Below are 25,028 nucleotides of genomic sequence, written 5' to 3'. Positions count from 1 at the left end.
AGAGAGAGAGAGAGAGAGAGAGAGAGAGAGAGAGAGAGAGAGAGAGAGAGAGAGAGAGAGAGAGAGAGAGAGAGAGAGAGAGAGAGAGAGAGAGAGAGAGAGAGAGAGAGAGAGAGAGAGAGAGAGAGAGGAGAAATTATGGCATGTTTATGAAAATAGCCCTTAGGACAATCCACGTGGACAGACAAACACAGGCAAACTTGTGTCTGACTGATGTTAATACTGTACATTCATTCTTCCTCAACAAAATCTAACACAGCTGATACTGATCATGAAGATAACTGAACTTGTGTGACATGACACGGTTACAGACGGTCAGAAAATATTTGATGTTTAATGTAAAGTTATGTGTGGAGTTATTTTGAGCCAATTAAATTTGATGGTGGGCAGGGCTATGCAGCCCACCAAAGCAGGATGAAAATATCTGATTTAAAATAGGGATGCACCAAACAGCTTTCAAACTGTCCCGTTCGATAGTTAGCACGATAAAACTCTCCCCAAAGATGATTTATTGTTCCTGTTATTATGCTTGATCTGAAGATAGCTGTTTATGGTTTTGCATAAAATGACTTTATCTTCCTGGAGTTAATTGCTGTAATCGTGTTACTTTCTACCAGGTGTCTGTTAGAACACAACACTGGACTAGAGATTGTATTGTTCTGTACACACCGTAACTGAAATGTTAAAAGAAACGGCTCAATAAAATATTGCAATATTTTATTCATATATATATATATATATATATATATATATATATATATATATATATATATATATATATATATATATATATATATATATACAGTCTTGTTCAAAATAATAGCAGTACAATGTGACTAACCAGAATAATCAAGGTTTTTCGTATATTTTTTATTGCTACGTGGCAAACAAGTTACCAGTAGGTTCAGTAGATTCTCAGAAAACAAATGAGACCCAGCATTCATGATATGCACGCTCTTAAGGCTGTGCAATTGGGCAATTAGTTGAATTAGTTGAAAGGGGTGTGTTCAAAAAAATAGCATTGTGGCATTCAATCACTGAGGTCATCAATTTTGTGAAGAAACAGGTGTGAATCAGGTGGCCCCTATTTAAGGATGAAGCCAACACTTGTTGAACATGCATTTGAAAGCTGAGGAAAATGGGTCGTTCAAGACATTGTTCAGAAGAACAGCGTACTTTGATTAAAAAGTTGATTAGAGAGGGGAAAACCTATAAAGAGGTGCAAAAAATGATAGGCTGTTCAGCTAAAATGATCTCCAATGCCTTAAAATGGAGAGCAAAACCAGAGAGACGTGGAAGAAAACGGAAGACAACCATCAAAATGGATAGAAGAATAACCAGAATGGCAAAGGCTCAGCCAATGATCACCTCCAGGATGATCAAAGACAGTCTGGAGTTACCTGTAAGTACTGTGACAGTTAGAAGACGTCTGTGTGAAGCTAATCTATTTTCAAGAATCCCCCGCAAAGTCCCTCTGTTAAAAAAAAGGCATGTGCAGAAGAGGTTACAATTTGCCAAAGAACACATCAACTGGCCTAAAGAGAAATGGAGGAACATTTTGTGGACTGATGAGAGTAAAATTGTTCTTTTTGGGTCCAAGGGCCACAGGCAGTTTGTAAGACGACCCCCAAACTCTGAATTCAAGCCACAGTACACAGTGAAGACAGTGAAGCATGGAGGTGCAAGCATCATGATATGGGCATGTTTCTCCTACTATGGTGTTGGGCCTATTTATCGCATACCAGGGATCATGGATCAGTTTGCATATGTTAAAATACTTGAAGAGGTCATGTTGCCCTATGCTGAAGAGGACATGCCCTTGAAACGGTTGTTTCAACAAGACAATGACCCAAAAACACACTAGTAAACGGGCAAAGTCTTGGTTCCAAACCAACAAAATGAATGTTATGGAGTGGCCAGCCCAATCTCCAGACCTTAATCCAATTGAGAACTTGTGGGGTGATATCAAAAATGCTGTTTCTGAAGCAAAACCAAGAAATGTGAATGAATTGTGGAATGTTGTTAAAGAATCATGGAGTGGAATAACAGCTGAGAGGTGCCACAAGTTGGTTGACTCCATGCCACACAGATGTCAAGCAGTTTTAAAAAACTGTGGTCATACAACTAAATATTAGTTTAGTGATTCACAGGATTGCTAAATCCCAGAAAAAAAAATGTTTGTACAAAATAGTTTTGAGTTTGTACAGTCAAAGGTAGACACTGCTATTTTTTTGAACACACCCCTTTCAACTAATTGCCCGATTGCACAGCCTTAAGAGCGTGCTTATCATGAATGCTGGGTCTTGTTTGTTTTCTGACAATCTACTGAACCTACTGGTAACTTGTTTGCCACGTAGCAATAAAAAATATACTAAAAACCTTGATTATTCTGGTTAGTCACATTGTACTGCTATTATTTTGAACAAGACTGTATGTTTTTTTTTTTTTACACGTACATGTTCGTACACACACTGTCGAACACAAAGCCTTGTAATGTATACTGCTTTTCACTTGTACACATACACACACGAATGACGCATGCACAGTATTGAGGCATGCGCTATCTCTCGCCAGATTCAACCCCAAAAATGTGTGTATACGCGTGGTTAAAAAAACTCTTGTTGAATTGATTTTTTTTAAATGTTTATTAATATAGAACTTGCAACATCCTTGGAAGTGTGCTAAGGCCCTTCATGGGTCCCAAGTCCAAACACACTAGTTGAAAGAATAAGTAAAACATTTGTTATCTTCGTGAGCTAACAACTTTTTCAAAAGAGCAGCTTAACTATAGTCTAAATAGTACTCAGATTTATAGCTGACTAAACTTAAAAGCTACAATTTCAGATTCTCTTCAACAAAGCAGTGATCACAGTCTGCAGTCCCAATGGGAGTCACTCAAATCGGTTCTCATTTGCATAAAGCATTGGCAACAGTCGCTGTCACTCATCTTGCCGGAAATTGTCAACTCTCTTTAAAAATGAATGACTTCAGGCCGCTTTGTCACTGTAAATCGCTGTCAGCTTGAAAGCCCCTAAAGAGATCGCTTTTATCGCTCATATCACGTAGCATCTGGTGTTAGAGTGGCAGAGACTGATTCTGTTCAGATTGTATGTAGCTTCTGCTCTCTCTGTATGGTTGTGCCTGTATGTGCCTGTTTGTGGTGCCCTTGTTGAATGCGTATGTGGTTAAAGACTGGACAGAGAGTGAGGGGGTGGGGGGTGGGGGGTGCAGAGGATCATAAAGAATGAATGATGTCAGAAGGGTGAGACGCTTCCGGCACTTTCTGCATGAGGGAACAGCCGCCTTGCTGTCATGCTGGCCGCCCTCACAGACACACAAACACACATACACACACACACACACACACACACACACACACACACACACACACACACACACACACACACACACACACACACACACACACACACACACAGACCTGCTCCTCAATATGCTACAGTAAATGTGCGTGGTGATGATAAGAATGGGATTTTGCTGTACACACTGTCCACTGTCACTGATTTAACGTTGTATTTAGTATTAACAGATTAATGTTTATTAGTTATTTATTTAACATATGCTTGAAAGCCTTTTAATAATTTCCAAGGAAATCCCTCTGTATGTGGAGAAATGCCCTTAAAGTGATTATAGTGGAACTAAACATGATTTATTGTGTTCTATGGTAATCTGTTTGTGTATGTGTATTTGAATCATTTGAACCGTTTAAATTAAACCAGTGATCAGTATTTCACACTCTAATTATTCACTATAGATTTAGATGCATTTACAATAAAATATAATGTGCCTTTATAAATCCCTGAAAAGCAATTTAGTTTTGGCACAGGAAGGATCAGGCAAACAGGCGTGGGGTTACAGGTGAATACAGAAGGACATTTTATGGCAATTCAATAAGCTGTTACTTTTAAATCTTCTAGTACCAACTGCTAACTGTTATTTAAAATGTGCTGCTTATATTGCCGAAAGCATTGGGACACCCCTTCAAATCACTGAATTCAGGTGTTCTGATCTCTTCCCTGGCAACAGGTGTGTAAAAACAAGCACCTAGGCATGCAGACACTTCTACAAACATTTGTGAAAGAATGGGTCGCTCTCATGAACTCAGTGAATTCAAGCATGGGACTGTGCGTGGGACTGTTGCCACCTACGAAGTCCATTCGTGAAATTTCCTCACTATACTAAATATTCCACAGTGAACTGTTTGTGGTATTATAACAAAATGGAAGAATGGGAACAACAGCAACTCAGCCACGAATTAGTAAGCCATGTAAAATTACAGAGCGGGGTCAGCGCATACTGAGGTGCAACAGCAGAAGTCGCCAACTTTCTCCAGAGTCAACCTCCAAACTTTTATTTAAAGGGTTGGTTCAACCAAAAATGATTCTGAAAAATGATAATTCTGTCATTAATTACTCACTTTCATGTCGTTCCAAACACGTAAGACCTTTGTTCATCTTCATTAAACAAATGAAGAGATTTTTGATGAAATCCAGGAGCTCTCTGACCCCTCCATAGACAGCAATTTAATGACCACTTTAAAGGTCCATAAAGTTAGGAAAGACATTGTTAAAATAGTCCATGTGACAGCAGTGGTCCAATCTTAATTTTATGAAGCAACGAGAAAAAATAACTTTATTCAACAATTTCTTCTCTTCTGTGTCAGTCTTCTACACCAGTGGTTCTCAAACCTGTCCTAGGGACCCCTCACCATTGCACATTTTGCATGTTCCCTCATCAAACAAACCCAATTCAAGTCTTGCAGTCTCTACTAATGAGCTGATGATTTGAATCAGGTGTGTTAGATGAGGGAGACATGCAAAATGTGCACTGGTTGGGGGTCCCCAGGACAGGCTTGAGAACCACTGTTCTACACTGTTGACGTTGTAACCTTAAGGTCTTGCGGTTTTGGAACGATATGAGGGTGAGTAATTAATAACTGAATTTTCGTTTTTGGGTGAATTAAACCTTTAAAATTAAAGTGCACCTTTCATAGTTTAAAGTGTGTTAAGAAATATTTGAAAATGTTCTTATTTTCGTTATATAAACTTAAGTGGATTTTTATTGCATTAGTACAATTAGTACAAGTACAGATACTGTAATGGAATGCAGTTAACCTTTTTGTAACCCTTTGGATTAAATACACCCTTAGTAGTCTTAAAATATACTGTGTTGTTATGCACAATGAAATGCGACATGGGAAGTAATGTCAGTGGAATAACAATCATAAACAGAATAAATACCGTACATAAAATATATTATGGAATGTACAATACAATGGTATAGTATACACAATAATCTGAATAAAATAAATAAATTGTTATAACTGTCAAGCTAGAAACAGCAGACAGTAATATTCTCTGCATTGTGAATCTTGCCTTAATTGTCAAATTATTATCAGCTAAGAAGTAGTCTGGTATTATAAGGGCATTTCTTGTAACAGCTCAGAGCCAACATCGTTAATGGGCCTCTTCTTCTGGTCTGCTGTTCATTGTGTCTAGACTTCATAAACCCACTCCAGTGATTTCAGAGCAGATGTTTACTCTGGTTTGGAGGGTTGTTCCTTCTCTTGATTGTGAGAGATGTGAAGCAGCAGACAATAGAGGAGCACAGATTACTCTCAATATCAGAGCTGTAGAATGGCTCGATGGCTTAATGGAGCATGCAGCACGCACATACACAAAATCACATACATTAAGCAGAAGGGAATGAAACACGTATCCAGGCCAGGAAAAAATAGTAAATAGTTCAAATGCTGTTTAATTCAGGAATATATCCAGTAAATATTTACTTGAAGGTCAGTATATGGTTTCCTACTGAGTGTTAAGAAATATAACTTTAAATAAATAAACGCATTTAAAGTCCCACTGTAGTCAATCATTTTATCCCTACAGGGTTGTCTACAAGTCGGTGTTTCAAAATGCTAATATGTTTTATGTATCACTATCTACAACGTTGGACACATAATGATAATTGATAGGATTAGCCTTTGGCTGGACTAGGTTATCGAACAGCTAATAATGTGTTGCTAATGTTACATGAACCATGTTCCCGTTCAACACCACAGAATTAGACCGCTGCCTTTTAAAAAGCAGCATCATTCGAAATGCTTTGATCAACTTACGTCAGTATAGTTCATCATAACATTGTAATATACATCATATACACAATTCATCCACTATATTGCTATATGTACCTGATTTTTCATATCTCCAGAAAAATATACAGAGAGCCTGGCTTCTCTTGAGACTCCCGTTTCAGAGCAGCCATAATTATATGCGAAAGCCACCTGCAGGTTGATGTGATTGGTTTCAAGGTAGTTTGTGATGTAAGAAACCAGTGATTTCTAACTGTGTTTTTGAGTCCATCTTTTTTCACCGCAGTTTTAAGGAGAACATACTAAGCAATTGTGTTGGCTTATATAAATTGGCACATGGTTTTGTCTTAAAAATGCCATATACACATATTAACAACATTAAAAACTTGATTTTCCCCACAGGGGATCTTTAATTAAAAATGATTTACAATTAAATTCTTTGAATCAGTTAAATTCATTCAACTGCCTCATTTAATCGAATTAATTTCATATAGGCAAGGATTCATTAGGACTGGACTGAGGATTCAAACTCTATTTTAACACAGTATCAAGAAAAATGACCATATATTTTATTATAGTTGTGTGTGTGTGTGTGTGTGTGTGTGTGTGTGTGTGTGTGTGTGTGTGTGTGTGTGTGTGTGTGTGTGTGTGTGTGTGTGTGTGTGTGTGTGTGTGTGTGTGTGTGTGTGTGAGCCTGTTTATGTGGTTTATGAGGACACAAATTTGTATAACTACATGGGTATTACACTGGTATTACACTATAAATGTGGTTTATGAGGACATATCAAATGTCCTCATAATTCAAATGTCCTTAAAAACATACTAAATGATGTTCCCTTTCGAGAGAGGTTCCTCGTATTACGTATGGGAAAAACGTACTCGGTTACTTTCGTAACCTCGGTTCCCTGAGAGAGAGGAACGAGTATTACGTATGGGAAAAACTCCTTTTCTCGAGAATGTGAAGCAAAACTTTTAATAAAGGTATCTATGTAAAGCGCAGTGAGCTGCACGGCCATAGCCCAGCGCGAGGAGCGCTCTGATTGGCCGGGCTGCGGCAACTGCAGGAACCTATGGTGAGGCGGCTGAGAGGAACGAACCAATGGGGGGCGTTCCAGAAGCCCGCCGAAAAAGGTGCTTATATTTGCATACAGGAGGCTATATAAGACCCTAATTCGCCATAGGTGTCAGGTTTTAAGATCGACTGAAGCGATACCTGAGAAGCATAAACACGGCACGGAACGTAATACTCGTTCCTCTCTCTCAGGGAACCGAGGTTACGAAAGTAACCGAGTACGTTCCCTTTCGAGAGAGGTTCCTCGTATTACGTATGGGAACACAATGTAAAGCGCCGTGTGTGCTGACTGACCCAGTATACCCAAAGCACATGTTATAAACCCCCGAGACACCGACAGAGGCGGCTTATAAGGGGAATGAAGAACCGGAAGAGTCGGTTCGTTTGAACAGCTGATCGGACATAGTCGGATCTTATGATGAATGAATAGTGCTTAAGGACTAATGTGTACAGGCCAAAATGTAAGGCAATCTGTTTGCCAGGGTCAAGATAGAGCCTAGATGGAGAGAAGCCCTGCTTGTAGAGCTGGAACCTCCAACTTGTAGAATCTGATAAAAGTGGACGGAGAGGCCCAGCCTGCCGCCGCACAGATATCTTCCAAAGAAATGTCACACGACCAAGCCCAAGATGAGGCCATGCCTCTAGAGGAGTGGGCTTAAATGCCTGTAGGACAGGTTAGGTCCTGGACCTATATGCTAGTGGGACTGCATCCACTATCCAGTGTGAGAGACTGTTTCATGACAGCACAAACTTTAGTGCGGCCACCGAAGCAATGAAGAGCTGATCCGACTGCCTGAAGGGGGCGGAGCGCTCTAGATACAATCTCAATGCTCTGACTGGGCAGAATATGTTTGCGTCTTATTCTCTCTGAGACGCGGGTTAAGCAGTGCAAAGAGCTGCATACTGAAGGGGTTGATAGCACTTTCAGCATAAAACCATGCCTCGGTTTGAGCACAACCTTGAAGTTGCTGGACCCAAACTCAAGACAGGAAGGGCTCACGGAGAGTGCAGGTAAGCCACCCACTCGGTTAACCGAGGCCACAGCCAGCAGAAAAACGGTTTTGAGTGATATGTGCTTCAAGCTCGTGTTCTGAAGTGGTTAGGAGGGGGAACCCTTCACGGCCTCCAGAACCATGGCGAGGTTCCAAATAGGGACCGAGGTAGGGGCAAGGCGGGCTGAATCTCCTGGCCCCTTTAAGAAAACACACAATAAGATCACTTTTCCCTAGTGAATGTGCCGCGATAGGAGCGTGGCTAGCTGCTATGGCGGAGACACACACCCCGAGTATGGAGGGGGGACGACCCGCATCCATTAGCTCTTGGAGAAAGCGAGCGGTTCCGCCAGTTCGCATGAGTGTGCGTCGATGTTTCGCGTAGCACATTGGTTAGAAAACCACTGACCACTTCAAGCAGAGCTGCCAGATAGCAGGGGCTCTAGCTTCCGAAATAGTGTTCATAACTTGTCAGAGAGGTTCCCGGATACCGTTGATGGGCCATACGTGGAGGGCCCACAGCTCGGGATTGGGATGCCAGACCTTCCCTTTCATTGGCAGAATAGGCATGGGGCTGTGTCTGACAGCTGAAACAGTATGGAGAACCATGTGCGGTTCTTCTAAAGTGGGGCTATTAAAAAGCACAGGCTGCAGCTGGATCGCGATCGGAGGGAACATATAGAGGGAGTCTGGGCCAACATGGGCCAGGGCATCCCTGCGTTTGCAGAAAAAATATTGGGCAGCGTGTGCTGTGCAAGCTGAATTGTTTGCGGGTAAAGGGACCATCCCCCTGGGGACATGGGTCCTCTGGATAACATGTCCGGACCCTGATTCAGAATACCTGGCACGTAAGCCGCCCTTAGGGAGCTCAGATTGTGCTCTGCCCATAAAAGGAGATGCTTAGCCATGCAGTGAACGGAGTCTGATCTCGGCTGCCCTAGCGATTTTATGTACATTATCAAGACGTGGTGGTTCTTATGCCGTAAGTCTTGAGTCTATGACAATGACTGTACTGATAAGCCTGCCCCTCGAAGGCGAATCTCAAGAATGGCCTGTAGTGGGGGTGGGGGGTTATCGTAACGTGAAGTATGCGTTTTTCAGATCTATTGAGAAAACCCAATCCCCGGGGCGAATGTGCGCGAGGATTTGTTTCACCGTCAGCACCTTGAAACGAGCGTGTCATAAGTGCTTTGTTCAGATGCCTGGAAAATGGGCCTGAGACCGCCACCCATTTTCGGCATGAGGAATTAGCGACAGTAAAAACCTGACTCGCTAGCGTCGGGTGTACTGTTTTCGCCGCTCTCTCCTTTAACAGTCTCAATGCCTCAGCGAGAAGCACGTGACTGACACTGCTTCTTACAGAGGGCTCGACCACGGCTTGAATCGCGGGGTCTGCGAGCAAAACTGTAGCGAGAACCTCGTTTTATATGTTCAACACCCAATATTATATACCAGGAATGGCCTGCCAGGCCTGGGCTCGTAAAGCCAGGGGTTGAATTAGATTCGGGGGCTGGCCGCTTAGTAATAGGGGCCTGTTAGCCGGGTTGCTTGTGCTGTAACACTGCTTTTAACACTGTGGGGATAGTGTTAGTTTTGGCGGTGCAGGCTTTGCAGTGGGCGCACGCCTCACATTTATATTGTGTGTGCGAGAGTGAACTTTGTGAAAAGTGCTTGGGTGCAGGAGTGCAGACTGTAAAGTGGGCACATTTCCTACATAGAAAGCTCTTTTGTGTGTAGTGTAAACAATGTGCAGTGGCGCACAACCTACGTAGAATACCCACGGTGCAAACCAGTGAGCAAATCCACAGGGGTAAACGCACACAGCATTAGTGTGCAGACGAGCGTGTTTAACACAGGCTAGTTGACTGCAATATTTCATCTCCAGTCACTTAACTTAAGGGAACTGGGAGAATGTAAGGAAGTGCGGGTGGTATGTGAGCCATTCCACAATGCCGTTATGCTCTAGTCTAGACTGAAAGCGCGCATGCAGACAAGCGTGTTTGACCACAGGCTAGTTGACTGCAATAAGGCTAGTTGACTTTATATGGTGTAATCCGGCCGCGGCGGGATTTATTTGTGATTTTGTGAGACTGAATTAACAGTGCTTATGTAGGGGTGCACACTGTGTAGTGGACACTTTGTCTACAGTGTAAAAACCTTTCCAGCCGCCTGAATAAAGGGGACTGGAAGTGATAGAGTGAAAAAAGGGCTTAGCTTGGCAGCCATTTTCCGACGCCCTTATGCTCTGACAGTGAGCGCGTGCTATGAAGTAAGCCGCGCTCTAGTCAGCAACGCGCTGTGGAAGGGGCGCGCGCTATCATGACAAGGCAGCCATTACAACTTCCTTGGCAGTAAGCGCGCGCTGCAGCGACATTGTTCTTGACATACCCAACAGCCCGAGCTCGCTCGTCTAACTTACTCTAGTATTCTCTGTCCGCAGCGCTTCAGCACGGCGGCGGTAGAATGAGCACGGCGAGAGCTTCGGCTCGAGTTAGTTTATTCACTCTAGTATTCTCTGTCCGCGGCGATAGAGCGACAGGACGAGAGAATTGGAAGCGTGAGGTAAAACTCTGTCCGCGGCGCTTCTAGCACGGCGAGAGCTTCGGCTCGAGTTTGTTTATTCACTCTAGTATTCTCTGTCCGCGGCGATAGAGCGACAGGACGAGAGAATTGGAAGCGTGAGGTAAAACTCTGTCCGCGGCGCTTCTAGCACGGCGAGAGCTTCGGCTCGAGTTTGTTTATTCACTCTAGTATTCTCTGTCCGCGGCGATAGAGCGACAGGACGAGAGAATTGGAAGCGTGAGGTAAAACTCTGTCCGCGGCGCTTCTAGCACGGCGAGAGCTTCGGCTCGAGTTTGTTTATTCACTCTATTATTCTCTGTCCGCGGCGATAGAGCGACAGGACGAGAGAATTGGAAGCGTGAGGTAAAACTCTGTCCGCGGCGCTTCTAGCACGGCGAGAGCTTCGGCTCGAGCTTGTTTATTCACTCTAGTATTCTCTGTCCGCGGCGATAGAGCGACAGGACGAGAGAATTGGAAGCGTGAGGTAAAACTCTGTCCGCGGCGCTTCTAGCACGGCGAGAGCTTCGGCTCGAGTTTGTTTATTCACTGTAGTATTCTCTGTCCGCGGCGATAGAGCGACAGGACGAGAGAATTGGAAGCGTGAGGTAAAACTCTGTCCGCGGCGCTTCTAGCACGGCGAGAGCTTCGGCTCGAGTTTGTTTATTCACTCTATTATTCTCTGTCCGCGGCGATAGAGCGACAGGACGAGAGAATTGGAAGCGTGAGGTAAAACTCTGTCCGCGGCGCTTCTAGCACGGCGAGAGCTTCGGCTCGAGTTTGTTTATTCACTCTATTATTCTCTGTCCGCGGCGATAGAGCGACAGGACGAGAGAATTGGAAGCGTGAGGTAAAACTCTGTCCGCGGCGCTTCTAGCACGGCGAGAGCTTCGGCTCGAGTTTGTTTATTCACTCTAGTAACTTATTCTCTGTCCGCGGCGATAGAGCGACAGGACGAGAGAATTGGAAGCGTGAGGTAAAACTCTGTCCGCGGCGCTTCTAGCACGGCGAGAGCTTCGGCTCGAGTTTGTTTATTCACTCTAGTATTCTCTGTCCGCGGCGATAGAGCGACAGGACGAGAGAATTGGAAGCGTGAGGTAAAACTCTGTCCGAGGAAAAACTCCGTCTGTCCGCGGCGCCTCCTCAGCGCGACGGTATAGTGACGAGAGCTTCGGCTCGAGTTCGCCTATTCACTCTAGTATTCTCTGTCCGCGGCTGTAGCGCGACGGAATGAGAGAAGAGTGGGAACAACTCTGTGGCAGCGGCGGAAGAAGAGCCGCGGCGGCGGCAGAGTGAAGAGAGCTTCGGCTTGAGTGTGCTCATGTCCTCTAACATTCTCTCTTTCCGCGGCGCTATTCAGCGCGACGGGACGAGAGCAGAGGGAGAGTGAGAAGAGCTCCGTCTTTCCGCGGCGCTTAACGACGCGGCGGAACGAGAGAGTCCTCGAGTAGAACAAGCCTGTAAGCTCTAGAAGTGGCGTTGCAGCGGCAACACACACACAAACACATATAACACTCAACATAGACACAGTTTAAAGGATATATAACGCCGGATGGCGTAGCTGGAACGGCAGAGAAGGCGGAGAGGGAGTCCGTCGTCCTCAGCTGCAGGTTCCGCTGGTGCCTTTTCAACGGCGGTGCTTCTTCCGGAGACCAGCGAAGGTATCGCTGAAGGAGATAAAATCTGACACCTATGGCGAATTAGGGTCTTATATAGCCTCCTGTATGCAAATATAAGCACCTTTTTCGGCGGGCTTCTGGAACGCCCCCCATTGGTTCGTTCCTCTCAGCCGCCTCACCATAGGTTCCTGCAGTTGCCGCAGCCCGGCCAATCAGAGCGCTCCTCGCGCTGGGCTATGGCCGTGCAGCTCACTGCGCTTTACATAGATACCTTTATTAAAAGTTTTGCTTCACATTCTCGAGAAAAGGAGTTTTTCCCATACGTAATACGAGGAACCTCTCTCGAAAGGGAACTCCTTTTCTCGAGAATGTGAAGCAAAACTTTTAATAAAGGTATCTATGTAAAGCGCAGTGAGCTGCACGGCCATAGCCCAGCGCGAGGAGCGCTCTGATTGGCCGGGCTGCGGCAACTGCAGGAACCTATGGTGAGGCGGCTGAGAGGAACGAACCAATGGGGGGCGTTCCAGAAGCCCGCCGAAAAAGGTGCTTATATTTGCATACAGGAGGCTATATAAGACCCTAATTCGCCATAGGTGTCAGATTTTATCTCCTTCAGCGATACCTTCGCTGGTCTCCGGAAGAAGCACCGCCGTTGAAAAGGCACCAGCGGAACCTGCAGCTGAGGACGACGGACTCCCTCTCCGCCTTCTCTGCCGTTCCAGCTACGCCATCCGGCGTTATATATCCTTTAAACTGTGTCTATGTTGAGTGTTATATGTGTTTGTGTTGCCGCTGCAACGCCACTTCTAGAGCTTACAGGCTTGTTCTACTCGAGGACTCTCTCGTTCCGCCGCGTCGTTAAGCGCCGCGGAAAGACGGAGCTCTTCTCACTCTCCCTCTGCTCTCGTCCCGTCGCGCTGAATAGCGCCGCGGAAAGAGAGAATGTTAGAGGACATGAGCACACTCAAGCCGAAGCTCTCTTCACTCTGCCGCCGCCGCGGCTCTTCTTCCGCCGCTGCCACAGAGTTGTTCCCACTCTTCTCTCATTCCGTCGCGCTACAGCCGCGGACAGAGAATACTAGAGTGAATAAACAAACTCGAGCCGAAGCTCTCGCCGTGCTAGAAGCGCCGCGGACAGAGTTTTACCTCACGCTTCCAATTCTCTCGTCCTGTCGCTCTATCGCCGCGGACAGAGAATACTAGAGTGAATAAACAAACTCGAGCCGAAGCTCTCGCCGTGCTAGAAGCGCCGCGGACAGAGTTTTACCTCACGCTTCCAATTCTCTCGTCCTGTCGCTCTATCGCCGCGGACAGAGAATAATAGAGTGAATAAACAAACTCGAGCCGAAGCTCTCGCCGTGCTAGAAGCGCCGCGGACAGAGTTTTACCTCACGCTTCCAATTCTCTCGTCCTGTCGCTCTATCGCCGCGGACAGAGAATACTAGAGTGAATAAACAAACTCGAGCCGAAGCTCTCGCCGTGCTAGAAGCGCCGCGGACAGAGTTTTACCTCACGCTTCCAATTCTCTCGTCCTGTCGCTCTATCGCCGCAGACAGAGAATACTAGAGTGAATAAACAAACTCGAGCCGAAGCTCTCGCCGTGCTAGAAGCGCCGCGGACAGAGTTTTACCTCACGCTTCCAATTCTCTCGTCCTGTCGCTCTATCGCCGCGGACAGAGAATACTAGAGTGAATAAACAAACTCGAGCTGAAGCTCTCGCCGTGCTAGAAGCGCCGCGGACAGAGTTTTACCTCACGCTTCCAATTCTCTCGTCCTGTCGCTCTATCGCCGCGGACAGAGAATAATAGAGTGAATAAACAAACTCGAGCTGAAGCTCTCGCCGTGCTAGAAGCGCCGCGGACAGAGTTTTACCTCACGCTTCCAATTCTCTCGTCCTGTCGCTCTATCGCCGCGGACAGAGAATACTAGAGTGAATAAACAAACTCGAGCCGAAGCTCTCGCCGTGCTAGAAGCGCCGCGGACAGAGTTTTACCTCACGCTTCCAATTCTCTCGTCCTGTCGCTCTATCGCCGCGGACAGAGAATACTAGAGTGAATAAACAAACTCGAGCTGAAGCTCTCGCCGTGCTAGAAGCGCCGCGGACAGAGTTTTACCTCACGCTTCCAATTCTCTCGCGCTTCCAATTCTCTCGTCCTGTCGCTCTATCGCCGCGGACAGAGAATAATAGAGTGAATAAACAAACTCGAGCCGAAGCTCTCGCCGTGCTCATTCTACCGCCGCCGTGCTGAAGCGCTGCGGACAGAGAATACTAGAGTAAGTTAGACGAGCGAGCTCGGGCTGTTGGGTATGTCAAGAACAATGTCGCTGCAGCGCGCGCTTACTGCCAAGGAAGTTGTAATGGCTGCCTTGTCATGATAGCGCGCGCCCCTTCCACAGCGCGTTGCTGACTAGAGCGCGGCTTACGTCATAGCACGCGCTCACTGTCAGAGCATAAGGGCGTCGGAAAATGGCTGCCAAGCTAAGCCCTTTTTTCACTCTATCACTTCCAGTCCCCTTTATTCAGGCGGCTGGAAAGGTTTTTACACTGTAGACAAAGTGTCCACTACACAGTGTGCACCCCTACATAAGCACTGTTAATTCAGCCTCACAAAATCACAAATAAATCCCGCCGCGGCCGGATTACACCATATAAAGTCAACTAGCCTTATTGCAGTCAACTAGCCTGTGGTCAAACACGCTTGTCTGCATGCGCGCTTTCAGTCTAGACTAGAGCATAACGGCATTGTGGAATGGCTCACATACCACCCGCACTTCCTTACATTCTCCCAGTTCCCTTAAGTTAAGTGACTGGAGATGAAATATTGCAGTCAACTAGCCTGTGTTAAACACGCTCGTCTGCACACTAATGCTGTGTGCGTTTACCCCTGTGGATTTGCTCACTGGTTTGCACCGTGGGTATTCTACGTAGGTTGTGCGCCACTGCACATTGTTTACACTACACACAAAAGAGCTTTCTATGTAGGAAATGTGCCCACTTTACAGTCTGCACTCCTGCACCCAAGCACTTTTCACAAAGTTCACTCTCGCACACACAATATAAATGTGAGGCGTGCGCCCACTGCAAAGCCTGCACCGCCAAAACTAACACTATCCCCACAGTGTTACAAGCAGTGTTACAGCACAAGCAACCCGGCTAACAGGCCCCTATTACTAAGCGGCCAGCCCCCGAATCTAATTCAACCCCTGGCTTTACGAGCCCAGGCCTGGCAGGCCATTCCTGGTATATAATATTGGGTGTTGAACATATAAAATGAGGTTCTCGCTACAGTTTTGCTCGCAGACCCCGCGATTCAAGCCGTGGTCGAGCCCTCTGTAAGAAGCAGTGTCAGTCACGTGCTTCTCGCTGAGGCATTGAGACTGTTAAAGGAGAGAGCGGCGAAAACAGTACACCCGACGCTAGCGAGTCAGGTTTTTACTGTCGCTAATTCCTCATGCCGAAAATGGGTGGCGGTCTCAGGCCCATTTTCCAGGCATCTGAACAAAGCACTTATGACACGCTCGTTTCAAGGTGCTGACGGTGAAACAAATCCTCGCGCACATTCGCCCCGGGGATTGGGTTTTCTCAATAGATCTGAAAAACGCATACTTCACGTTACGATAACCCCCCACCCCCACTACAGGCCATTCTTGAGATTCGCCTTCGAGGGGCAGGCTTATCAGTACAGTCATTGTCATAGACTCAAGACTTACGGCATAAGAACCACCACGTCTTGATAATGTACATAAAATCGCTAGGGCAGCCGAGATCAGACTCTGTTCACTGCATGGCTAAGCATCTCCTTTTATGGGCAGAGCACAATCTGAGCTCCCTAAGGGCGGCTTACGTGCCAGGTATTCTGAATCAGGGTCCGGACATGTTATCCAGAGGACCCATGTCCCCAGGGGGATGGTCCCTTTACCCGCAAACAATTCAGCTTGCACAGCACACGCTGCCCAATATTTTTTCTGCAAACGCAGGGATGCCCTGGCCCATGTTGGCCCAGACTCCCTCTATATGTTCCCTCCGATCGCGATCCAGCTGCAGCCGGTGCTTTTTAATAGCCCCACTTTGGAAGAACCGCACATGGTTCTCCATACTGTTTCAGCTGTCAGACACAGCCCCATGCCTATTCTGCCAATGAAAGGGAAGGTCTGGCATCCCAATCCCGAGCTGTGGGCCCTCCACGTATGGCCCATCAACGGTATCCGGGAACCTCTCTGACAAGTTATGAACACTATTTCGGAAGCTAGAGCCCCTGCTATCTGGCAGCTCTGCTTGAAGTGGTCAGTGGTTTTCTAACCAATGTGCTACGCGAAACATCGACGCACACTCATGCGAACTGGCGGAACCGCTCGCTTTCTCCAAGAGCTAATGGATGCGGGTCGTCCCCCCTCCATACTCGGGGTGTGTGTCTCCGCCATAGCAGCTAGCCACGCTCCTATCGCGGCACATTCACTAGGGAAAAGTGATCTTATTGTGTGTTTTCTTAAAGGGGCCAGGAGATTCAGCTCGCCTTGCCCCTACCTCGGTCCCTATTTGGGACCTCGCCATGGTTTTGGAGGCCGTGAAGGGTTCCCCCTCCTAACCACTTCAGAACACGAGCTTGAAGCACATATCACTCAAAACCGTTTTTCTGCTGGCTGTGGCCTCGGTTAACCGAGTGGGTGGCTTACCTGCACTCTCGGTGAGCCCTTCCTGTCTTGAGTTTGGGTCCAGCAACTTCAAGGTTGTGCTCAAACCGAGGCATGGTTTTATGCTGAAAGTGCTATCAACCCCTTCAGTATGCAGGTCTTTGCACTGCTTAACCCGCGTCTTAGAGAGAATAAGACGCAAACATATTCTGCCCAGTCAGAGCATTGAGATTGTATCTAGAGCGCTCCGCCCCCTTCAGGCAGTCGGATCAGCTCTTCATTGCTTCGGTGGCCGCACTAAAGTTTGTGCTGTCATGAAACAGTCTCTCACACTGGATAGTGGATGCAGTCCCACTAGCATATAGGTCCAGGACCTAACCTGTCCTACAGGCATTTAAGCCCACTCCTCTAGAGGCATGGCCTCATCTTGGGCTTGGTCGTGTGACATTTCTTTGGAAGATATCTGTGCGGCGGCAGGCTGGGCCTCTCCGTCCACTTTTATCAGATTCTACAAGTTGGAGGTTCCAGCTCTACAAGCAGGGCTTCTCTCCATCTAGGCTCTATCTTGACCCTGGCAAACAGATTGCCTTACATTTTGGCCTGTACACATTAGTCCTTAAGCACTATTCATTCATCATAAGATCCGACTATGTCCGATCAGCTGTTCAAACGAACCGACTCTTCCGGTTCTTCATTCCCCTTATAAGCCGCCTCTGTCGGTGTCTCGGGGGTTTATAACATGTGCTTTGGGTATACTGGGTCAGTCAGCACACACGGCGCTTTACATTGTGTTCCCATACGTAATACGAGGAACCTCTCTCGAAAGGGAACGTACTCGGTTACTTTCGTAACCTCGGTTCCCTGAGAGAGAGGAACGAGTATTACGTTCCGTGCCGTGTTTATGCTTCTCAGGTATCGCTTCAGTCGATCTTAAAACCTGACACCTATGGCGAATTAGGGTCTTATATAGCCTCCTGTATGCAAATATAAGCACCTTTTTCGGCGGGCTTCTGGAACGCCCCCCATTGGTTCGTTCCTCTCAGCCGCCTCACCATAGGTTCCTGCAGTTGCCGCAGCCCGGCCAATCAGAGCGCTCCTCGCGCTGGGCTATGGCCGTGCAGCTCACTGCGCTTTACATAGATACCTTTATTAAAAGTTTTGCTTCACATTCTCGAGAAAAGGAGTTTTTCCCATACGTAATACTCGTTCCTCTCTCTCAGGGAACCGAGGTTACGAAAGTAACCGAGTACGTTTTTTGAGAAAGTAAAAATGCAGAATGTTTCCTGTGATGGGTAGGTTTAGGGGCAGGGGCAGTGTAAGGGGATAGAAAATACGGTTTGTACAGTATAAAAAACATTACGCCTATGGAGAGTCCCTGTAAACCACATAGACCAACGTGTGTGTGTGTGTGTGTGTGTGTGTAACCATTTGGTACTATCAGTCTTCATTGGAGACATGATGGAAACTGACATAGAACGGGTCAACTGTGGTCCTCCTTTCTTACTTGTACTGCTGATGCTTAAATGTTCAAATTCTTTCAACAGAAAGGAATGCGACACAAAATGCCTTCTTAAAGGTGCGGTATGTAGGATTGACAGCTTAGTGGTCGAAATAGGTACTGCAGTCCAATTTCAAAATATTGCAGATCGTTGTTTTCCCACCCCACCTCTTCAGACTTCACCTCCTCAGAGGTCACGCGGGTTGCCAGCTTGAGGACACGCAACAGCGCGATTGACAATGAAAGCCACACTGTAAGTTATAGGGGTGTAAGAAAATATCGATACACGTGAGTATCGCAATATTTTGTTTGGCGATACTGTATTGATTCTCAAAAACACTGTATCGATATTTATTTATTTACATCCAAGATTCGTGGCTTTGTGTTTGAATTAATCCACAGACTGTATACAACCCAACCGCTAGATAGCAATGTGTTATCTCAGAACGTAACTGATGCGCGGAGCCGGAGAAGCACAAGGTAAATGTGTGTGTGTGTGCATTTAGCATTAGTAAACCTCACAAGACGATAGAATTATTCTGCTCCCGCGGTTTACTGAGCTGAAGTGTGGAATCATTTGGCTTCAGCTACAAAGAAGCCACTAAGGAAATTGACAAGAGTCATTTAGTTTGCAAAATAGGCCAAGTTAAAATCCAGTACTCGGGAAACATTCAATCGGAGAGCACGCTTAGCATCCAGACGTCATCTGCGTTGCTGAGAAGCGCTTCGATAGAATATAGCACATTTTCTTCTCAGGAACAAAATAAACACACTCCAAAACTGACAGCGGTGGCAGCAGAACGAAAGCATCTGATCATAGCGATGTGGATATGGAAGCACCAGCTCTACAGTTCAGCCTTGAAATGGCACTTTATACAATAGACTGCGTTAAAGAAAACAGCTTTACAGTATTAAATATAAAACAAACAGTCATTCAGTCATGTAATGAAGGAACTATGCACTTTCTGTTGCTAAATAGTTTAGAAATGAAAAACTGCTATACTGTGAACCTATAAAACATGTACACATAAAGAATCCTGCAGTCACTTTACTATTTCCCTTTACTTTGATTGCACAAAATAGTGATTAGTGATATAAATTATACTATATTAATTAAATAAAACAGTTACTTGTCATTTTGTATGCATATGGTTGTGTTCTTTATTCTTTTAAATTAATCTTTCTAAAAAAATATATATATATATTTTTTTTCTTACAATATCGCAATATATTATATCGTAACCCCTGTCCTGTATCGTGATATGTATCATATTGCCAGATTATTGGCAATGCACAGCCCTAGTAAGTTAATAAGTTGATGTATCTGTATTTTAATATGCTCTCTTTTATAGAGATTTTTAGATGTATACAGAGGCTTTTTAGGTCTGGTAGAATCTGCAATCTCGGACCCAGTTTGTTTGCTGGCTACAATGGCAGCAATACACTGTTTTTTACGCCAACTGGCAACCTGATTGTGTCGAAATACTATTGGGTAAACTGGCAATGTTTAAAACAAAAACAGACATTCTGACACGGAACACATTTCAAAGTAGAATGACTGTAGCTTTGTTTTTTTTCTGAGAAACAAGTAGGTGAATTTAGCATGTTTCCTAAATATCTGAAAACATAATATGGTATTTTTATTCTTTAGTTAAGTGAAAAACTTTACATACGGCACCTTTAAGTTTTTACATTTTGTGTTGCTTTCCTTTCTGGTGAAACTATGTGAACATTTGTGTTTAAAGCATCGGAAGTACAAGCAAGACAGGATGACTGCAGTTGACCCGTTCTTTCACACAGTCATGCTATCACATGACTTTCATATAAAGGATGCTTGCAACATAATGGAGGCTATTCTATTTCTATCCTGTGCTCCCTCACGTTCTCTATGTAGGTCTTAGATGAATATAATAATCTGTAAAAAAGAAAAAGAAAAGAAAGACTGGCAGAAAAACAACTGCACAAAATCAAGAGAGATCTAGGTGTAGATTGGGGGGCAACTGTATTTAGCTGCTGGAATAGAGGCACAAACAAGAGGAAAAAGAACAATGGAAGTGTTAGCACACAGTGAGGCTGAGAGATATAAAGTTCTTTGTGAGCGGGAAAGTAGGGGAAGGATATTATGAATGACCAACAGAGATGCTGTAATGGATTTCATGTGGTGTTGCTTATCCCAAGATGCATTTACATGCCACACACGCAAGCACACACAGAAAAGAGAGAGAGAAATGGCAGTCATCAAAAATGTTAAATTGCAAAAGGACCACAATTTTGCCATGTCATATCTGTTTCTGTGTGTGTGTGTGTGTGTGTGTGTGTGTGTGTGTGTGTGTGTGTGTGTGTGTGTGTGTGTGTGTGTGTGTGTGTGTGTGTGTGTGTGTGTGTGTGTGTGTGTGTGTGTGTGTGTGTGTGTGTGTGTGTGTGTGTGTTTGTGTGCCCTTGTTTATATTACATTGTGGGGACCAAATGTCCCCATAATGGTAGTAAAACTTGAGATGACCTACAGTGGTCCCCACTTTTCAAAAGGCTTATAAATCATACAGGATTCATTTTTTTGACAAAGTAAAAATGCACAATGTTTCCAGGTTTAGGGGTAGGGGCAGTGTAAGGGGATAGAAATTACGGTTTGTACGATACGTCTATTGAGAGTCCCCACAAAGATAGTGAACCAGACGTGTGTGTGTGTGTGTGTGTGTGTGTGTGTGTGTGTGTGTGTGTGTGTGTGTGTGTGTGTGTGTGTGTGTAACCGTTCTGTGATATCATTCTGTGATATTATTGGACATATGATGGAAACTGACATATTAATTAAGAATGAATACAAGTGAGAACCAATTACTGAATGTGACAGGCAACAAACAGTCCAGTATAAACAGCCTCAATGCCAGTCATACATATGCATTTCATTATTATTTCTGTGTTTATGGCATATTCTATTGTTTATTCTGTTTGTTTTGTTGAAGTGATCTGTGTTTAATGTTCTGTCTAATGTTTATTTGTTTTCTCCACAATGCTTCCTCTACAATCAGGAGGTGGAGGTTTGTATGATTGTGCCTTTGTTTTTCCATTGAAACTGAGTCTTGCTAATGCCTGTTTGTCTGTAAGGAAATCCTTCCAAGTGTGTTATGTGTCCTTAATACTGCTGTAGTTGCATGATAATATGTGCAACGCGCATTGAATGTAACTGCTTGTAAGCAAATGTTGAGCTGAATGTATAGTTACAAGGAAGGCAATATAAAAATATGTACTTGCATAATTCAAAGAGCAGTGATTACTTCATGCACAATAACATGGAATTTCAGAAAAGAAAACGAATGCAGACGGTTGATTAATTCTGTTGATCAACTTCTGTTTTAGGAACCAGGAACATGGAGCCCAGCAAAACCATTCGATCAAGGTAAGACTGTCAAGCAAAGTTAGCAACATTGTTGTGTTTTTCATGTGTTCAGAGTTTAAAATCAAAGAAAACTCTAAAGCCGAAATGTCATTTATTTTTTTATTTTTTAGTAAAATTCTTTTTCGTGACCAGCCAGACTCAGCAACAACTGCTTAACCAATGGCGTGAGTTTGAGGCGGGACTATTTGTTTAAACAGTGAAGTTATTGCGCTTGTTTATCTCAAGACATTTTTTAGGTTTTACGGAATTAAAAAGGCCTGGGTGGACAACTTCTTTCTAACATCACTGATTGAGCAGCCAAAAATGTTATTTTGAAGGCATCACCCAAACCCTCGCTATTTCTAAGCTGTTATTGGAGAAAAATGTGTGTGCGTGTGTGCGTGTGTGTGTGTGTGTGTGTGTGTGTGTGTGTGTGTGTGTGTGTGTGTGAGCCTGTTTATGTGGTTTATGAGGACACAAATTTAAATAACTACATGGGTATTACACTGGTATTACACAATAAATGTGGTTTATGAGGACATATCAAATGTCCCCATAATTCAAATGGCCTTAAAAACATACTAAATTATGTTTTTTTGAGAAAGTAAAAATGCAGAATGTTTCCTGTGATGGGTAGGTGTGTGTGTGTGTGTGCGTGCGTGCGTGGTCCAGGTATTCCCTACGACAGTAAAGGTACCTGAAATTTCTGACGTTCTGAAAATTCAGCTTTTCCATTGCTGGAATATATCATAATGTTGAAAATATTAAAATATATTATAGAAAAGTTATTTTAAATTGTAATTTTAAATCACATTACTGCTTTTGTACTGATTTTTTTATTTATTTTATGAAACACACACAGACCTGCCCTGGTAAGCATAAGATACTTATATACATAATATATAAAAATCTTACAGACCCCACATTTTTTAGCAGTGGTATACATGATTTCTAGAATGAATACGCTTTCCATGTATTCCTTTCCACAAAATAAGTATAATAATAATAGTAGTTATAAGGATAGATGGCTCTTATATTCAATATTTTGACATTTTAATTTCAGAAATAAAAGAAAACTCTTTCAAATAATCGGTATAAAAGATTCAACAGTCCTGTGGTATATGGATACTTATAAGAACATAATAAGCCATGAAATCTTAACATCGTAACTTTTTTTTACTGCTTTATTAGTAGTAGAAATGGCAGAAGAATTTCCTTAATGATGGAAATGTATTTATGTTATAAGCCACTCATTTTATTGAGGTCATTGCAAATGGAAAGATCTGTATCTGTTCTCCTTTGAGCCATAGCGTCTTTCTGGTTATCAGTGTTGAATGGATGTTAATCAGGCATATATGTTGTGCGAATTCACAATCACATGCTGTGGCCTAATACCCATATCATCACGCTACATCCGTCTGAGAAAATGAGAAAACTGCTTTTTAAGACTCTCCATCACGTCAAGCTCTCAGTGTGCAGTAAATCTTACAAGATTATGCATATTCGAAAGTCATTAAAAGCGCCTTGAATATTCATCACAAGTTTGATATTTATGCAAATGACTATTGATAGAGCATTGAGTGAGTCAAAAAGAGCAATTTAAACCGGATTCTGATCATACTCAGACATGATGATGCACAAATCAATCACAAATTTTGTCATACACACACCCAGACACAGACACAGACACACACACACACACACACACACACACACACACACACACACACACACACACACACACACACACACACGGACAATGGACTCAGAGGGTGCGGAGGAGATTGGGATTGGATAAGCCCTAAAGCCTGTGCAGGATTTGACTAAGGCTCTTACCATGTGAGGTCAGAGAGCGTTCGAAGTGTGGCTATGGCTGTGTATGTGTGTGTGTGTGTGTGTGTGTGTGTGTGTGTGTTTGAGCTTCGACAAGGGAAGGGTAAGTTTGTGAGATATTGCCTTTCTTCCTCTGTGCATGTGCATGAGCCTCTTAGGACTATAAAAGCACTTAATGGCATTAGAAGTATTTTATTCTTCCTCTCTCTCCTCCTTTCTACTCTTCCTTCATTCTCTCTCTCTCTCTTTCTTTCTTTTCGTCTCAGAACATTTCTTTTGCTCACATTTTAGTCTATAACAGAAATAGAATCCTTATTTACACACACAGTGAAATCAGACAGGCTATAATTTGCATATCTTCAACTGTATGTTTTTTAATGCATGTTTGTTGAAAGCTGCACCTGAGATACATTTTTGTGAAAAAAAACTTTTTCATTTTTTGGAGGTAAGTGGGTTGAGAAGTTAAGGGCATTTGCTATTCAGTTGGGCAAATCCACTAAAGAGTTACAACACTTTTGCATGCTGTAATTCAGTGCAAAAACCTTGGCATGTTAGTAAATCCACGGCCAATCCAGCTTAACCAGGTGCTAAATGTGCTAAAATAGCGCTTAAAGTCTAGTTCACCTTTACAGGCTAGTTCACCCAAAAAAGAAAATTGCTCACCCTCATGTTATTCCAAACCCTTAAGTTCATCTTCAAAACATAAATTAAAATTAATAATTAAGTTTTTAATTAAACCCAAGCGATTTCTGTCCCTCTATTGAAAATGATGAACTTTTTCAAGCATCAAAAAGACATTGTAAATGCACTGACATTGACATACTGTAGAGCAGGGGTTTTCAAACTGCACTATAAATAGAAATCACACTTTGTGTCCACACACGTGTTGAACGCAAGTGAAGCGCTCGTGCTACTAGTATAAACAATGTTTTCTGCGTCTCATAGCGGCTCTTTTCATTATTAAGCAGCTTGGTGCGCATTATTAACAAGAAGAAACTCATTAGCATTACACCAGAGAATTCAAATCTCATGAAAGGCTGTTTCCGGTCTGTTCATGTATGTATATCGTCTGTAGAACTCAGCTCTGTTGTCTTTCAGAGACATGGTCATAAGAGTTAGTTCTTTGCATTTTACATCACATAATAAATGTCTGTAAAAAGCATTTGACATATACGCATACATATTCAGCATACCAAGATATTTTGGACAATTTCATGCTCCCAACTTTGTGGGAACAGTTTGGGAATGGCCCCTTCCTGTTCCAACATGACTGTGCACCAGTGCACAAAGCAAGGTCCATAAATACATAATGGGAGAGTGTGTTTGGTGTGGAGGAAC

At 44.0% G+C, this 25,028-nt stretch overlaps 1 protein-coding gene and 1 long non-coding RNA gene across 4 annotated transcripts in view; one reads left to right on the top strand and one right to left on the bottom strand.

Annotated features, from left to right (window-relative positions):
* spock3 (SPARC (osteonectin), cwcv and kazal like domains proteoglycan 3) overlaps nucleotides 1-25,028 on the top strand; it is a 62,426-nt gene that overhangs the window by 8,467 nt on the left and 28,931 nt on the right. For all 3 annotated transcript variants that reach the window (XM_067441778.1, XM_067441777.1, XM_067441776.1), the window contains one exon: nucleotides 21,839-21,878. In XM_067441778.1, the coding sequence (XP_067297879.1) occupies nucleotides 21,839-21,878 (40 nt within the window). The remainder of the gene's footprint in view (nucleotides 1-21,838; nucleotides 21,879-25,028) is intronic.
* Nucleotides 6,702-18,293, bottom strand: LOC137074067 (uncharacterized). Its single transcript, XR_010904887.1, has 2 exons — nucleotides 18,237-18,293; nucleotides 6,702-6,922 (listed from the first exon to the last, which is right to left on the bottom strand). It is a non-coding gene; the product is annotated as an uncharacterized lncRNA (long non-coding RNA).

This window comes from Pseudorasbora parva, chromosome 4 (assembly GCF_024679245.1).
Source record: "Pseudorasbora parva isolate DD20220531a chromosome 4, ASM2467924v1, whole genome shotgun sequence".
Lineage (NCBI taxonomy): Eukaryota > Metazoa > Chordata > Actinopteri > Cypriniformes > Gobionidae > Pseudorasbora > Pseudorasbora parva.
This window is presented reverse-complemented; position numbering and strand designations above follow the sequence as displayed.